Source organism: Morone saxatilis, unplaced genomic scaffold (assembly GCF_004916995.1).
Source record: "Morone saxatilis isolate NCDOM2014 unplaced genomic scaffold, NCSU_SB_2.0 Contig10, whole genome shotgun sequence".
NCBI classification, from domain to species: domain Eukaryota; kingdom Metazoa; phylum Chordata; class Actinopteri; family Moronidae; genus Morone; species Morone saxatilis.
The window spans coordinates 3,696,377-3,715,079 of NW_023339652.1; the positions used below are offsets into that span (position 1 = coordinate 3,696,377).

Below are 18,703 nucleotides of genomic sequence, written 5' to 3' on the forward strand. Positions count from 1 at the left end.
ACAAAGGAATGATTTTTGAAATGGGTTATGGCTCATTTGGAAACAGATATAGTAGAAAGGTCAAATAAAAATACATTGGCATTGAGCTGTTACTTTTGGCCACGGCAGTAGAATACTAAACCTTAAATTGGACGGTCACTTTAATCCCTTTGGTGCTGGAACCGGCTCGGGCTCTCCACGGATTGATTGCTGGTTGTAAAGCATAACAATATCAGGCAGGAGCAAACTGTTTGATGTAGATTAAAGTTGTGTCGTGTGTGTGTCTGTGTGTGTGTCTGTGTGTGTCCTGCAGGGTTGTGTTTTCAGTGTTTTGGTGTTTGCTGCTACCCTGACCCCAATCCTTCCGCTGTGGCCCTGCAGTCAAATTATAAATCCTTTACTGAAATGTATGTTACATAACTCGTGAAGCTGAAGGCAGATCTTGACTTTGAAGTTCCCTGAGCTGAAATTCAACACTGTTCTGTGACTTACGCTTTCTGGCGGGGATGAAAGCGTTGAGGTGTTTTGGGTTTTCTTTTTTTGGCCCAGATAAGTCCCCGACAGGCTGCTTGTGGTCCCTGCACACGCTACCCATAGAAAGAAATATGAGGCAATAGATGGAGACAGACACATAGCACACCTGGATCTGATTCAGGGTGAGGTGTGCTGTTTGTTTACAAGATCAGACATTGGCACTTTTTTTAATGTGGTGTTATGTGTATGTTATGAGGTTTTTTGAAGACAGATGTGCATGTTCTAGTAAATTTCTCCCAACTTAATTGGCCATTTGGCCATAAATTGGCTTTTGCAGTATTGCTGTGGGGTGATGATGGAGGTTTAGTTATGCACTTCTGATCTTTTTGATTTTGTCTTTATTGGGTTTATTGTCAGCGTGACATGTATGTGCTGAGTTGTTGAACCGTTTAGTACTTGTATAATAGGATTTTTGATTCAAATTGTCTCGCTCTGTCTCCTTTTGCTCAATTTCTGTCAAATTCACTCTTCCCTCGTTAACTTATTGTTTTGTTTTCTCTCAATCTCTTTGCTATTCTCCATCTGTTTTTATTTTTCTCTTACTTATTTTCCTTTCTCCCTCTTTCACACACACGCAGTGTGAAACCTTAAACCCTAACATTTAGAATCTATTGGCAGAATGATATGGAATATAATATCCATGGGTATATTTTTATTTGTGTATAATCACCTGAAAATAAGAATTACTGTGTTTTTGTTACCTTAGAATGAGCCGTTTTATTTATTTTGACAACAACATGGTTGCCTACGACACCTTCTATGTTTATATTCTTGGATTGGATAAAGAAATAAACCTTCAGTGAGGGGAAGAAGTGTTTCTTTTTAGGGAGAGTGAGTTATAACGTTCAGCCATTGTTGCAGTGCTGAATATATCTCTCTGCTTGCATCCTAGCCCATTTCCCATTTCCCGTCTGTTCTCTGACTGTTTTGCTCTCCATTTATTCTCTGGGTAATTCTCTGTTGTACCTCTGGGGCCCCATGGGGAGGACTGTCTGTCTGCCAGCTTCTCTTCCCCACAGGAGCCTCCTCTCTCCAGTCACAAAGTCACGGCTGATCCCCTCCAGGCAGGAGGCTCTCCACTCTAATTCACATGAACCGAATGTCTCATTTCACCTTTTTTTTGTATCATAGGTGAACTAAAAACTCTTTTTCTATCTCTGTATGTGACTAGAATACATTATAAATATGGGAACTGTTAAATGAACACACTTGGAGGATATTCTCCCACCAAATCCAAGCCAGTTGTTAATTTATTCCCTCTTTCTTGGCACAACTAATTTACCTTAACAACGGCAATATCAAATACTTGCTACCATATTTCTGTGATCATTTCACACATCAAAAAGATAATGCGGCGTAAAGATACTCGAATATAGGGAGTTCCTCTGCTTAATTATTAAAATCAGTTTCATTTAAATCAACTGAGGAGATAAGAGAGGTTTGCTTTGTAGATAAGAGAAGTTATGAGCCCTCATATAACAGCGTTGGTGTAAAAGTTTAGAAACCAGATTTAAGATAATGTGAAAATTACACGGCAAAGTGTTTATTAAGAGTGCGCAGGGTAATTTAAATGATGAACAGCACTGATTAGAGACACAGTATGATACTGTTTCATTTATTATTCATGCGGCACAAGCAATATTTTTTGATTTGTTTTAGTCCTTTTAGTGCACAACATGCTCCCCTTGCCTTTTTAGCATTACATTGTTGATTGTGTCTCACAGGTCGAACGGATTTGAATTCAGGTGCAGTGGTTTGTGTAACCGGTACCTTTTTATTCTGTGGCAGCACGATGCATTAGGCTTGGTGTACGAGCTTTTCTCCGCAGCCCTCAGGAAGTACAGTCATAAATTACCAGGCATACTCATCTGTGTTATTCTCAAGTCTGTTGGAACAGAGTGGCCTTGGCACACGTAACAGAGTTTTCTGGATTTAGCCTTTCAAAACTTCAGTATCTAAATTGTGTCTGAGCACATCTCCATATTTGTCCAAAGAGCTGCTGTAGATTCTGTGCCGTTAGGTAAGAACGAGATAATGTTGGAGGAGGTAAACATAATGGACAAGGCAGAGGCAGAGAACGCCACGAAGGAAGAGTGTTCCTATTTTTAGGGCTCCTCGGAGAACTAGCTGTGTTTCCATCAATGTATTTTGAAATATATCGTATTAGAAAAGTTAGATGTTTCTTAAAGACTCTAAATGGGAGCTGAAAACGCTACTACAGTTGCTCCTCATTGCCCCCCGTGGCTCTATAATACATCCTCGATCGCTTCACACAGACCCGATGCAACCTTCCTCACATTAATACATGAAACAAACAGAAATCTCATCTTTCCGTTATCTTCCCTGCATTGTTTTTTTATCGTTTATGGCTTTCTATGTCATCAAATATCCCCTTTTCGGCAATGCAGGCCCTCAGCCTCCATCCACGTATGAGGCAATTACACGTCCTCTCGCTATTGTAAGGTAGTTTCCTGCGTCTCCTCCTCTAAATCTCCTGATCTGGGTTCTTTCAAATCCCATTATTTTCTCCCCCCGGCGCTCAAACACACACCAGTTTAATTCAGCCCATGCTAATCTGGTGCGCTGGTTCTGACAGTGTGTGGCTTCATGCAGGGCTAGAGCCGACTAATAGATGACTAATGTGGTATAATCTGTTGCATTCAGTGTTTTTAAGCACTCATTTGTCAGAGAGAAGACTTATAAAGAATCGTGTATGCCAAATACAGTATTTGTATTCGCTCTGTGATGTAAATAAGAAAGTTATTTGAATAATTGTTTGGTATGTTATCAGATAATAAAGGTCTCTTCTAATTAGTTCTAGTCTTCCAATAGACAGAGGAAGGCTAATTTTCAGTCTTACAAAGCTGAAACGAGCAAATGTTTGACATTTTTTGATAAATGATTTCAGCTGTATTACTTTATTATAAATACTGATTAAATAATTTCTATATAAATGAAATAAAGTGCAGCTGCAGTTGGATTATACTCCATGTCAGGGCTGCCTTTATAATTTCCCACAAGTTGACATTTGCAAAAACCCAAAGATATTCAGTTTACTATAATGTACGACAAAGAGAGAGAAGCTGGCAAATGTTCGGCATCTTTGCTTAAAAATATGGCTGAAAGATTATTCGCTTATTAAAATAATGGCCAACTAACTGATGCATTATCAGCACCTTAATATTTCAAAAGCAAGCAGACCTTAAGTTAGCTTCCTGTGAGACTGTTGACAAATAATATTTATGTACTTATCTTAACTAGCATTGCCCGGGGGAGGATTTTAAATGTCCTGTAAACAGCCTTGAATTGATTGATTGGTGTTGCGGGGAAGTTTGTTCATTCATCACTCGCAGACAGCTGCTGATTGGTTTTTGACAAAATGTTGAGTTTCACCTCTGCATATCAGCCAAATGGCACTGATTAGCCGAAGGGGATGATTGCGTCGCTCCTGAGGGATGACATGTTTACCGTTTCCTTGTTTCTAAGTTGTCGCTACCTCTGGCTCATGTTGGTGGAAAATAAATTTATGGATCAGACTCAGCAATAAATAGCATCTGAATAGCTTCTGCCCTGGGAGCAACAAAGAGAAAAGGCTTCCCTTGGCAATTTCCTGTGTGTTTGTGCCAGGCCCTCGTCTCCCCGTGGCAAGGTCCCTTCTCCCAGCTCATCAATGAGATGCTCAGATGAGCTGGCTTAGTGGGAGTTAGAGTAGCACTTGCTGGCCCACTCTCTCTATTTTTCACATAAGAGTGTACACACCAGAAGCTTCCTCTCCAGTCTCTAATCTTAGCCTTGGAATATAGAAAGCCAAGGCAGGCTACGTCTGCCTCATCTCGTCGGCTTTACGTGTTGTTTTTGCAACAGTTTAAGCCTTTGATTGATTATTATTTTCACCATCAGTCGATCTATAGATTATTTTTAGCCACAGGCCGCTCTGGGTCAGTCGGTTGGATCGGTTGTCCATCACTTTGGCCAATGAATATCTGATGCATCGGCACAAAATGTCTCATCAAATAATAGATGGATCGCCATGACAACTGGCACACACATTCATGCACCCCCCAGGATGAATTGGAATAATAAAGACCATCTGACTTTTCATCTAGCCCCACGAGGGGTGCAACGCTTTGGTTTGTGACCAAATACGTCAAAATGAATGCCGTTCCCATCAGCCTCAGCTTTACTATACTATTAACTATACTTTCTAATTTAACAAATGTTGGAATGCAGTTGTTAGCTTTTATTTTGAGCATAGCGTCATAAAGCCGCTAACATGACTGTAGACTCGTAGTTTTGTTTTCAGATTAGTTAATTAATCACTTTTCTAAATTGTTACAAAAGTTCCCAAACCCAAAAAAGACACGTTCAAGTTGCTTTTGTGTGGTTCAAAAGTCAAAGATATTTACTTTACAACCTTTAAAAAGAAAGAAAAGCAACAAATTCTGACATTTGAGAAGCTGGAGCCAGCGAGTACTTGACAAGTCGTGGATGATAAATGACTTAATCAATTACCAGAATTGTTTGATTGGCAAATTAATGAATTGACCAATCCTTTCAGAAATGGAGTAGTTTACAGTATTCATGTATTTGTGTGGTTGTTTGTGGGCTCGAGAGGATCGTTGTTCCACAGAGGAAACAAAACACAGAAGAGTAGAGCTTTAGGTTTTTAGATGGATGGTTTTCATTTGCATCAAAGCTTCCAGACCATGTTTAAACCCCCGAATGCTGCAGACGTTACGTAAATCAACCAAGTTATCCTTCACATGTCTTTGTCAGCTTCTTCACTTGTGAAAAATCTAATTAAGAGCATTTTTACAGCAAGTTTTAAGGCCAGTAGTTCCCTCGGAGGGGAAAGAAATTGGAGAGAGAAGAACATTCTGCATTCACAGTCTTTCATACATTTTTTATTTCTCGGAGATAAGCAGAATCTCCCAGTCAAAAGTGAATATCCGAATACTCCTTTATACTTTCCCCGGACAAATGCCCTGCTGTGTTTGTGTGTCCACCCATCTGTATGATAATCTAAATGGCCTCAGTGCAGACCGAGGTCATAGGACGAGCAGTGGCCAGATATCTGCTCACGTGTGTCCTCTGAGACATATGGTGCCTCTGTGTGTTCACATGTTAATAATTTCCCCACTCTCACCCTCAGACCGACTTTCCAGTGGGGATGTTCGATACGTGTGCGGACTGCCGAGTGTGAGGCGCTGCTGACCGCGTGTTTATACACTCGAATCTCCTGCAGCCCGCTGATTTATGACCGGCCTGTTTTGTATGTGTATGTGTGTGTGAGAGGCAGTGAAGGAGGGGAAGGCAAAAACGTTGGTTTGTGCAAATGAAGGCTGGTCACAAAAAACACAAAAACACAAAACACACAACCTTGAATCCAATCCAATTGAATTCAAGGTTGCTTCTGTTGTGTTTTGTTGTTTTTGTTGTTTTTTTTCAGCCTAAAGCAGGAGGTTTTATTGTGCGCTGCGATAGGAAGATGATGCCCTGTATCCTGTTCATTGTTCAGTGATCGTCATTAGGGACTAATAACTCAGGCTGCGTTTGATAATGTCTTTTAATTACTCACTTTTCTGCTGATTACTTCTTTGATTAACCCTTTGCTTCCCACCGATCCAGCCAAAGGACGCTAACCCTTGAGGCAAGTACTATGAAAAGCCTCAATTAACATGTAACATGTTTTAGAAACACACTGTCGAACTCACAAATCTGAATTAACTCAGCAGAACCACATTTATTCCGCACATTCACAACGCCTCAATTACCAACAATGTAACTTGACCATGAACAATATAATGATTTGAACTCATCTTTGAACTCTTTACAAAAAAAAAAAGCCCTAAACATAATCCAGATTAAGAATATGGTGCCTTCAGAGGTCCGGACATTTCAGGGTTAATGGCCTTATCCCTACAGCTATAAATTGTTAAAATCTCATCACAGGCTAGCAGTGAGTGTGAAAAACTGCCTCGTTGGCTCGACCAGCGGTGAAAATAAATGCAAACGAACCCTCAGCTCGTGAATCCACAAACAGCAAATGTTCTATATTTTCCCTTTTTTTTATGTTGATGGCCTCAAGCGTTATTTACAACACGGATTCGCACCGGCTGCATTTCTGGCTGGACTGGTGAATGTGCGATGTTCTGAGGGTGTTAGCCATCTGCACTCAGGAGTATCGAGAAGTATAATTTAATTCAGAAGAGCGGAAATTTATATGAATGACTCTCGGTTAATAAATAAAGATTGCAAAAAGTTTAACTCGATGTTTTATTGGACTTATTATTCACCGATGACGATTGCTGACTCCGCAGGCTGTATCACAAGCTGTACACCCCCAAAAAAGCCACAGCACGCGATTAAAATGTCATATATATTCTGCTCATCTATGTGTAAGAAAAAGACAAAAAAAAAAAAATACCCGCCTTCAGCAGTTGTCTCGCGTGTGTGTGTGTGTTTTACAGCTTAGTCTGTCTGCGTGTGTGTGTGCTTTGCTGCCGTGGCAACAAGACTTACCACATACTAATATTTTAGGTTGCCTTACATAATCGTCTGCTTTTGTCAATACAGAGAGTGGATTTTCAGTACAAGAGGCACTGGGGGCTGCTTGAATGGAGCCCTGGGCTGCACACTGCTCCACTAACTGACCATTGTGCAGTCTTAAGACAGATTTACTGTCTCATCAGCTCCCTTTTTCCTCCTCTTTCCCTCCCAGTCTAAACACCAGAGTCCTCTCAAAGACTGCGCACTCATTACTCCTTTGATCCTCTTGTTTTTCTTTCTTGGCTTTGCTCTTACTTTACGTCTGTCTTTCTCGCCAACATGGTTGTGTGTACTTACTAAGAGCTTTTCTGTGAGGCAACATAAACACACCTGCTGTTTTTATATCAAATGGCACAAGATTGTGCCGCAGGTTTTTTGGTACATCGTTTTTAGCCGCAGAGTCTTTCTTCTGTCTGCAATTTATGTAATTTTTATGCCTCTTGTAGTAGTAGTTTTTACTGGCAGTGTAGCACTTTGTCTCCTAATTTAATTTCCTCTTTGAAGTTGTTGAATAAGGCAGTTCTTAATACTAGTGTAGATTGGTCCACCACTTTGGTCCGGACTGAAATATCTCAACAACGAGTGGATTGTACAGACATTTATGGTTCCAGAGGATGAATCCGACTGACTTCAGTGAGCCCCTCCATGAGGTTTAAATTCGTCGCTTTTAGTTCAATGTTTAGTGCAAGTTAGCAAATGTTAGCAAGCCACTACGCTGAACTAATATGATGGTCATGGTAAAACATCATACTTGCTGTACATCAGCATGTTTAGCATTGTCATTTAGCCGTAAATACAGCCTCACAGAGCTGCTAACATGGCTGGGTGCATAGTTAAGTCTGACAGCTTGTACAGACGTCAGAGTCTGAAGTCTGAGCAGGGATTTGCTTTTAGCACCAGCATGTATTGTGTCTCTTTAGTTTCTATTGCAGGTATAGTACTTGTTGTAATTCAGTGGCAGCAGTCTCTCTGAAGTTGTTGAATGAGGCATTATATAATTTTGTGCCTCACAAGTACAGCTCTCCACAACAGTTATTATCATAGGTGCACCTATGTGTGAGAGGAAATACATCACGAGGCTAAAATAGCAACAACAGAGTCAGATTGTGTCTGGCTTTTGATTTTAAAGCCGTCATCGTATCAGCTGCACTCGAGATAACACCCTGAATGCTGAATGTTTGTTTTATATATATATTTAGCTGACTCGATTGGTCAATGGACGCTGACTATGAACTCAATATATTTGGGTTTTGGACTGTCGGTCGAAGAAAACAAGACATTTTAAGACGGAAACTCATTTTAGAATTACATTTTATCATCCTCTTCTGTATGTGTGTCCATAGGCAGAGCGCAGCAGTTCCGATGTCAACATCCTCAGCATCCCGGTGCCCATCCGTCGCGGCGGCTCAGAGTCCAACCTGGATGTGGTGGACAGTGTTGGAGATGACGGAGTGGGCCTGGATTTCACCAAGGGAGCGCTGGGTATCGACAGCCTGCAGCAGAAGATCCTCAAGGTAGAGAGTAAAACACGAGTCACCTCCTGTGCACAGCCTCTTTGTAGATTCACTGTGTTTGATTTGCAGAACGGTGAGCACACATGTGACGCGTGGGACCTTCTGCACAAACATTACACAAGAGTGAATATTAAATACATCCTTAGCTCGGTTTGGTGGCTGTAGAGCTGTGTTTCTTAATCCAATAATGAGACGGTTCTCATTGAGATTTCCGCTATGACGCTACAGATACCAATCAGAAAAAGCTATTAAATTGATTTGTTGCAGTATTAAATTGTATTCTATCCCATCTTGTAATTCATTTTCGGCCTAGTCTCAGCTTTCACATGCTTTCTCAGAGTGGAATCATTCCCACCATAGGACGATTATGCATCAGTGCAATTTATCTTCATATCTCTCAGTTGATTTAGTGGTTTATCCTAATTTTTTTCCTAATTTTTTTCCCTTTTGGGGCCATAACAGAAACCAAATGAAGAGATTATAAACAAATAATGTTATGAATTACGGCTCCCACATACACACTTCTCCTCAAAATGATGTGTGCTTCACAATAGATGAATTTTAACGTGAAGGCAGTGGTAGACCTTCAAAGTAAACTGGAAGTCTTAAGAATGCTAAAACAATGCTAAAAAAGTTGTTTCTCTAACAGTAGATTAAAATATTTTCTGCACTTTTAGTCTGGAGGTAATTTTGACCTGTTCCATGGGATTTGTGCTTTTTACGCTGTCAGGAAAAAAACAGAACTGAGTCAGATATGAGCAATTAGATCTGATTTAGGCCTTTTCACACCTGCAGTGTGACTGTCACCATGTAGTGAAGAAGTGCTCTGTCATCCATGTTAACTTCTAAATCTACTTCTAAATCATTTCCGCACTGGGAGCTTTGCATATTTTACATTTTGGAACAAATTTCACTCTCCCATCAGGTGACGGAGCAGATTAAGGTGGAGCAGACGGCTCGAGACCAGAATGTCGCCGAGTACCTAAAGCTGGTAAACAACGCTGACAAGCAGCAGGTGGGGCGAATACGCCAGGTCTTCGAAAAGAAGAACCAGAAGTCGGCGCACACCATCGCCCGGCTGCAGAGGAAACTGGAGCAGTACCACCGTCGCATGAAGGACAGCGAGACTAACGGGAAGCACGGCCACAAGGATGGCAGCAGCAAGGAGTCTGGGACTCACAGCAAGGAGGGCAGCTTGCGGGACGTCAGTGTCACCGGGAGGCACCCGGCGCTGGATAAAGTGAAGACAATCGGGCCCGGTGTGTCGCTATCACCACCCTTCTTCTTCAACAAGTCGCGGGAGTTCGCCAACCTCATCAGGAACAAGTTTGGAAGCGCCGACAACATCGCCCACCTCAAGAGCTCCATGGAGGCGGGGTCTGGGCTGCAGGTGGACAGCGGGGCGAGGGGCCTGAGCGGGAGCGCCAACACAGTAGCCAAGACGACCAAGTATCCGAGCGACGACGAGTGCTCCACGGGGACGTCTGCGTCTGCCGACTCAAACGGGAACCCAGCTGGGGGCTCGGGCGCTGGGTCTGGAGGCCCCGGGAGGTCAGACTCCAACGGGCGGCTGGGGGAGGTGCTGGACATGGTGCGGGAGATCAGGGATGCTCAGACGCAACTGGCAGAGGACATGGAGACTCTGAATACACAGTTCAAACGAGATTACAGCTACTTCACACAGATGATGCAGGAGGAGAGATACAGGTAGGCTCGTGTGTTCAGGATGGCTCATAACACGGCGCCAGTATCGATGTTACACCCACACATGACACACATACCCAGTGATGGTCGGTTAAAATACGCTCAAACAGAATTTTAAGTAAGTGGGTCAAGCAGCACTCTATTAGATTAATAGCAACAGAATGAATGTTTCAGGCTCCTCTCAGTGTGTGATGACCAGGAGTCTTTATATAGTTCATTTTATTACATTTAAAACATAACAAAGTTAGTAAGATGGAAATAAATCAAAAGAAAAATCAAGACTCGAGTCCATTTGAGGGTAACCAGACCATATTATGTATCTGTATGTAGCTCGATGGTGTCTTTAATGAAACCCTTCCTGCCTGGTAATGTCTTTAAATCTCGATGGCGCTCCTAGTTTGTAACACATGCTTTCTATTAAAACGTGTACTTACTGAGATAACCCTGTTTATGTCAGTCGAGTAATGTTCTTCCATTTAAGAAATGTTCTCCAGAGCCACATAAGATATTTAACAACCGGACGTGTGTTGCTCTCTGTCGCTAGGAAATACATTTATTCCATAATCTAGATCAGTGAATCCTAACTTTGAGGTCCAAGTTAAATGAAATTAAAGAGAGAACTTTTATATTAGTTAAACAAAATCATGCATATTTTTGCTCTGGCTTTTCTTTAAAAACACTTTTAACCTCCTCATGCCTCTAAGTGCCCTTTTAAAATATATGAAATGAAAAGAAATAGTTTCACACTTCTGCTGCAGGTGCCTGACGATGAATCCAGTAATCCTCACCCCGCAGTAACACTCCTAACTGGGTAAATTGTGTTTGCACATCTGCTGTTGAACTTTAAAGAGCTTTTGACAGTTTTAAGAGGAGCCATTATTATAAGCTTTGTAAACTAAAAATAGATAGCAGAGCTTACATACAAACCCCCAGACGGTTGCTAAGTCAACCAAGGGCAAATGTTTCAGCAGCTTAGTTGCAAGTAGTAGATAAACTACTGTACTGTTACTCGCCCACACACACACTCAATTATGCATTGTTTCTCCCTCTCTCCTCTTGGCTCTCTGCCTCCACCTCCTCTTCGTGTGTGTGTGTGTGTCTGTCAGGTATGAGCGGTTGGAGGACCAGTTAAATGACCTGACAGAGCTCCACCAGCACGAGACCAGTAATCTGAAGCAGGAGCTGGCCAGTATTGAGGAGAAGGTGGCTTACCAGGCCTATGAGAGGGCCAGGGACATACAGGTAATGTGTGTTTTGTGGACGTACACAGCCACACAGTTATAGCTTATATGTAGCAGTTATATAATACACCACACACTCACATTTAGCCTTTGATTAACATATATTTAAACAAGTACAGTGCGGCAATTTATTTATTTTTCTTTCAGACTATACAGGCACTTAACTTATAGTACTGAAATTAATATTTTATGTATTAATGTCATTTATAAAGCATAAATGCACTGTTTGCAGATTCTTAAATGTGAGCGTTTGTTGAGTTTCTGTTTTATTTCATTGTAACATAAATAGAGTTGCCAAGTGGGATGGTTTAAGATCCTCCTGGTTCTCATTGTGAAAGTACAGTTGGTTAATTTTCTCCACAATGTTGGGGGATTTCCACAGCACAGATGAGTTTGAAATTCTCCCAACTGAACTATCAGTCCAAAAGATAAAGAAATATATACATATATATGAAGATATCTGGTATCTAGCCTTAATATAAGACAAACTGTGAATACCAAGGTACATTTCTGTTAAAATGATCCAACCAGAGAGCTTAAGATTAATGTTAATGGCAGCCGAAGCTGGAGAAACTCTGATTAACTGTGGTATTAAAACCATTTTGAATTTGTTATAAACTCTGAATCATGGATCTGACTGACCTCTTCTCTATACAGTAGCCAAGGCTTATGGGTATTGTAGTTTTTTAGAGTTGTGCGCCAAAAAACAAAAAGAAAAACACAATTTCCCAGAAATAATTAAAACTGATGGTCAGAAACCAATAAAGTTGTTACATTATTGTTTTGGCCCAACTTATTTGCCTGTTCCTTTCCAATTGGTTGTACAATTCCCATCAGTTTTCTTGTGTAATTCGGGGCAAGAAAAAGACAGACAGGTAAGAATGAAAGAGAGAGAGAGAGCGAGAGGAAGACATGCAACAATATCTCCGGTTTGATTTGGTTACATGGCACACACCATCTCCACCTCCAGCATCTCCTATTTATTTCTAATGTGATACACAACTCCTGTTCTAATGAAGTTAATGTCAGTTCCAGTTTCACTGCCCTTCCCTTGTGACTCATAGTTCTCCAGTATTTCCCCTGATCTTAACTATATGGTGTATATTGTTTTTTTTTAATGTGTGTGTGTGTGTGTGTAGGAGGTCCTGGAGTCGTGCCAGACTCGTGTCTCTAAGCTCGAGCTCCAGCAGCAGCAGCAACAGACGGTTCAGGTGGAAAACACCGACGCCAAGGTGCTGCTGGGGAAATGCATCAACATCATGCTGGCTATCGTCACCGTCATCTTGGTGTGCGTTTCCACAGCAGCGAAGTTCACCGCCCCGCTGCTGCGGAGCCGCCTCCACCTGGCGCTCACCTGCGTGGGCGTGTCCTTGTTGGCGCTGCTGTGGAAGAACTGGGAACATTTACAGTGCGCTTTGGAACGATTGGTCCTGCCGCACTGATCTGGGAACTACAAAACGAGACCAGAACACGAAAAACAACTGGGGACGAGTTTACATGTAGCCTTACACCCTTGTTCCCCCGGCGATTTTAGGCTCCATGGTGATTTATGGCTGTGTGCTTTGCATGTCTAAATGGGGTCCACACAAATCCGCAAAAAGCCTTTCCCAGAATGCACCTCCACAGTGATTCCAACAAACAAACTCACACGTGTAAGCTGATATAAGTTATCAAAACTGTAACTTAACAACATGCTGTCTGCAAGAAGGTGCAAACATACGAACTGCAGTGACAGTGAATCACTACAGTCCAAAGTATCGGACCAATAAGAGACGAATCGGCTGGAATTGATCCGGTGACAGCCATATTATTGGCTTCTGGACTCCCCCTGCTCTCATCTGGTCATCAGGAGATTCTGGTGGCACCAACAACTGACGCTAAAATCTAAATATAGAAGAGAGGGCTTCAATTGGGGCGTCGAAATACAGTTATTATTTCCTGCCCTTAAAGGGGAAGGTATCTGATATAGCACCACCTCACACCTCTGAACAAGCACTCACTGGCAGTACATGGCCGGTCAGTCAGTCTTGAACCCGCACAGTACGCCTCCTCGTACACCAGCCAGCCGTGGCAACACAAAGACACATCCACCTGATGGTTGATTTGTACCGTGTGTCTGTACTTAATTGTTCTGTATTCATGTGACGTGTTTCTTGTCTCATTCAAAAGGAAATTGTTTTAAACTGTGTGTGTGTCTGTCTGAGTGTGCATTCGTGTACTGTACGCCTGCTTGTGTGTGTTTGTACTTTGTTTCTTAAAAGAACATTTTGTGAAATACATTCTCTTTCTTGGTGAGAGTTGGGTGAGAAGAATGACACCAGTCATGTCTGTATGCTAAATATGAAAAAATAGAGCCAGGTGACAATTAGCTTAGCTTAGCATAGAGACTGGAAACAAGATGAAACAGCTAGACTTGCTCTTTATATCTATCCATGAAGGTGACAAAATTCACCTACCACCACCTGTTAAGCTCACTAATTAACACGTTTTATATATATTGTGTCATTTGTACAAGAAACGCAGTGTACAAATGACACTCGGTGCTTGTATTGGGGACTATTTCTTGGATAGAAGCATTAACATCCCGCCACAAAACCCCCCGTAAAGCCATGATCTGTTATTGGACAGAACCTGGCTAGCTGTTTCCCCCCGTTTCCAGTCTTTGAGCTAAGCTAAGCTAACTAGATCTCATTAAGGAAACTTAAAAGCATATTTCCCAAAATGTTAAACTATTCCTTGAAAGGAAAGCTTATAAACTGCCTCCTGTCTTTTAATTGAATGCTTCTGGGTTTTCTTTTTGTCATGTAATATTTGTTTTTATGTTTTTCGGGTAACAGTTGCTGCTCAAAGTTATTTGGGTAATAACATTCGGTGAGTTGACGTGCTTCACTCAGTTCTAAAGACTGCAGCTTTAGCATCCACCAGCTAGCAAGTAAACTGTGAGGAAGGCCCTGGGCGATTAGATGAAAGCTCTAAATGCGAGCACGTTTTTATTGAATTTCCTTTTTTTTTTTTTTTATTAACAAGGTGAACAGAATCAACTTGTGTTTTGTGTGAAGCCTTTTGAAGTCGTGCTGCATTCACGCCCTGTGGGAATAACCGCGAGGGGATGTGTGTTCTAACAGTTCAAAGTCTCGACTTGAAAGGATTCTCACCTGTTGAGGATAGTCTCAAGCTTCGGAGAGAGAGAGAACGTGGCTGATTATTGCTACTACATTTGAATTCCTTATAATAATTTCACACTCGACTCTCGCACAGCTGGGGGAGTGACTCATTTGAGAGGATGTCGGGAAATTAGCACAAAAAGTCCTGCCCCCGTCGTCATATTTTAAGACTTACGGATTGTAATGACTTGGAGGATAAAGATTGTTTTCTTATATTGTTTTAAAAACAAAAAAGTATGTCTGCTCTTGCAATAAGATACTAAAATGACAGTAACAATTCCCCCAAGCAGCATTTACCACTGAAAACTAAAGTGGTAATATCAATACCCATAGCAGCTGTTTTTTCCCCCTGTGCCATGAATGCAGCATTACAGATTGGATAGAGGAAAGTGAACAATGTAGCTCCATGTTCCCTAACCCTGTATCACTGTGATGATGAGGGGGATGAAATGGGACTGATGCCTTTTTCAATGCAGCTTATTACTTATACTGTGTGACATCTGTTTGCGTCCCCTCAAAAGCCAAATATGGAGAATTTTAAGGCACCTCAGCCTTTCTAAGGAACACTGAAATTACTGTTTTTATTCTCTTTTTTTTTGTTTGTTTTCCAAATTGGCTCAAACACTATTTCTGTCTGCTCTTCAGGAGAGACATGCACCTCCTCTCCAAAGCTGTATTTGTAAGTACATAATGTGTATTTTCACATTTCTGTTCTCTCCTATGTGCTTTAGTTTCTGGTTATGTTTCCATAACCTTGTTTTGTTTTTTTTCAAATGAGAAAATAAATATTTGTTTTTCTAAGCATTTTTTCCCCCAATTTTCTGTTTCCTGCTGGTGCCTTTTTTATTCCCAGAATCTCATCCATTATACATTATCCATCCAACAGGGATCAAACCACTCTGCAAGCATCATAAGGAATTCATACATAAAATGGGTGTTAATGACTGACAAACAACAGCTGCACAGTATGTTCTGTCTAGTATTATGGAGAATATGTTAGTTGATGTGAACATTATTGTGCTGTTAGTTAAAACCACATATATTTTTATCTTTTTTTTAAACCAGAATATGGCTCAACAACACTTAGTTTAGGTTATTTAGAATTTAGTGTAAGTAATTTTACTATTACATGCATTTATAATTGCGGCAGAAATCATAAATAGTTAGCTAGGGAAACTATAAATTTCAGGTTTTTCCTCACACTGTTCCTTATTATATATTGTAGCTTTAAAAAGAAAAAGTAAAATACTACTATTAATAATTATATGAGAAACGGGGTGAAAAAATTTACCTTTTTGTGTCCAAATGGCCGGTAAATGTTTACATTTTTACCAGCCACTCAATAGATTAGATTGTTTTTTGGCTGGGAAGGGAGTAAATCTAACGGCCACTTGCATATTTTATCAGCATTTGGCTGGTGCTAATTTTCTAGGTAAATACTACTGTCATATCTGTTATTTAAGCATGAAGCTACAGTAAGGAGACTCCTTTCCTTAGCTTAGCATAAACAGTCTTGCTCTGTCAAAACGTAACAAAATCCGCCTACTAAAACACTAAAGCTCATTAATTAATGTGTTATATCTTGTCTGTTGAATCCACACAAAAGCTGTAACACAAATTACACATTGTGGGGATTGTGTGCACACTATTTTTTGGTGCACTGACTTCCTGGACAACAAAAACTCCGGTACTCACTCAGGTTTTTGCACCAATTAACAATTAATTACAATAATAAACATTATTTTTACGGCGTTTTGCAAATGTAAAAGTCCTTTTACATGGTTAAAACTGAACCCAAAAACAGCCAAATATTAAATAAAATAATGTGTCCTTCTAGATATATTAGAGTAGGGTTGATAGAGAGCAGGGTCGGACACACTGAGCTGTTGACTAACATGGAAAAACAAATCAGTGTGTAATGATGGATGGTGACAGGCACAGTGTATGTGGCTGTCAGATGTCATTAGTATGGAAATGAAAGAGTTTGTTGTCCACAGACTGAAACTACTTCAGGGACATGGAATGACTTTCTGAACGCTCCTTTTGTCAACTTTTTCAATAACAGAAAGAAAGGTCCACTCGTATCTGATCAGATGTCAGTCAGCCAGAATATAATTTAATATAACCTATAATGCAGTTATTGGCTGACGTGTTCATTTCACTTCAGTTCTTTTATGAGCTTTATGAGGAGGTATAGTCATTTATTGATTTGGATTTATGGATCTATAAAAAAACACAGGATCTTTATTGCCTATTTCTAAGAGCTGTAGAATCAAGTGCAAGTCAGTCCACCTTTTTATTATTATATTTGGCCACAAATTCGAAGAAATGTGCAAAGATTTCAAGAAATAAGCAAAGGTGGGAAGTTACTAAGTACTTTTACTTTACGTTTGAGGTACCGGTACCATTTTATGTCACTTTACACTACATCACTATATTTCAATGGGAAATGTTAGACTTTTTTACATTTATTTGATAGATTTAGTCACTAGTTATGTTACTGATTATGAATACAAAACATAATCAAGAAATTAAATATGAATATAGGTAAAGATACAGTATATAAAGTGATTAAAATTAGCCTCACGTTTACCAGCTGCAATATTAAAGTGATACCTATCAATGATTATAATCCAGTAATATAATAATATTACTCTGACATGGATCATTCTGTATTATGACTACTTTTAATTTTGGTACTTTAAATATATTTTAATGCCAATCCTTCTAAACTTTAATGCAGTGTATTGGTACTTTTACTCTAATATAAAAGGATCTGAGTACTCTGAAGCAATGACAGACTGACTGATAATAAATTAACTCATTTCTGAAGGATTCACAGATGCATCCTGAAATAAATGCGAGGTGGTTTAAAACTAACATTTTCATTTAATTTGAGACACCTTCCTGCAGCAGAATCATTTCAGCCACACCAGTGGATATGTGATTGTTTTATAGGACATACAACAACTAGCAGGTCCACGTTCCAGCTGTTTTGTGCATCATAAATCTTTTACCCAGTTGTTCTGGACTCAGATTCATTATTCAGGTGGTGTTTTGCCCCTTTTTTCTTTCCTCCTGCTCTTTGTCCTGCAAACTGCTCTGTTTCTGCCACAGTTAATCCTCCTCAGAAAGCCATGGCTCACTACAGCACCGAGCCAGGTTAGGTTCAAACATCTGTACTCCCAATGCATCTGCTGAGGCATACTGTATATTCTATGTATGCATGTATTGCACAGTTGGATGAGACTGCCACCTAGCTGTCAGATATGAGCTGTGCCTTCAAATTAAACATGAATTGTACCCAATATCTCTCACAACTGTAGTAAACATAAAATAAAATCAATAAATATATCTTGTGTCCTATCTTTATGTGTTATGTTCAAAATATGTACATCCGGTGAGATTGATTGTCTAATTGTATCCATAACATACATTTTATACATTATTATTATGTTATTAAAGATATTACATCTTTAATAACATTTACACAAAATGTGTAACATTTATATATAATATAATACCTGTATTCTCCACTATATTAATGATGTCTCATTTTAACTCTGTGAACACATGAACATGTTTGGGAAATATGTAACTTATTACTATATCAAACATACATCGAAGAAAACTGAATAGACGATGTAGAATTGTATCAAATATGAGTGTTTACTAGTAATGAAAGAAAGGAATCAAGACTGTATGTTTGCCCTTTATTTAATGATGCAAAATATAAAATACAGAGCAAGAAAAGAAAACTATTTAAGATAAAGAAATCAAGCACAACATATAAGCGGTCGACCACTACTAACAAGAGCAGAGATAAATATCTATATACATAACATATACACAAATACTACTTTATAGTTTTGTAGTTTTTCTTTTTCTTTTAGAATTAAATATGAAATACATAAATAAATTAAAAGAGGGCGTCTGTTAGAATCTACAGGTGTGAATATGACATTAGTCACGGAAAAAATCAGAATCAGAATCGAATTTTTATGTTTCAGAAATACAT

At 39.9% G+C, this 18,703-nt stretch overlaps 1 protein-coding gene across 2 annotated transcripts in view; it reads left to right on the top strand.

Moving 5' to 3' along the window:
• The window catches only part of LOC118338249 (transmembrane and coiled-coil domain protein 3-like), a 38,421-nt gene extending 22,930 nt beyond the window's left edge, over positions 1–15,491 (top strand). For both annotated transcript variants that reach the window (XM_035675527.1, XM_035675535.1), the window contains exons 2-5: positions 8,406–8,576; positions 9,502–10,283; positions 11,387–11,522; positions 12,661–15,491. In XM_035675527.1, the coding sequence (XP_035531420.1) occupies positions 8,406–8,576; positions 9,502–10,283; positions 11,387–11,522; positions 12,661–12,963 (1,392 nt within the window). In that variant the 3' untranslated portion in view covers positions 12,964–15,491. The remainder of the gene's footprint in view (positions 1–8,405; positions 8,577–9,501; positions 10,284–11,386; positions 11,523–12,660) is intronic.
• Positions 15,492–18,703: the final 3,212 nt, after the last annotated feature.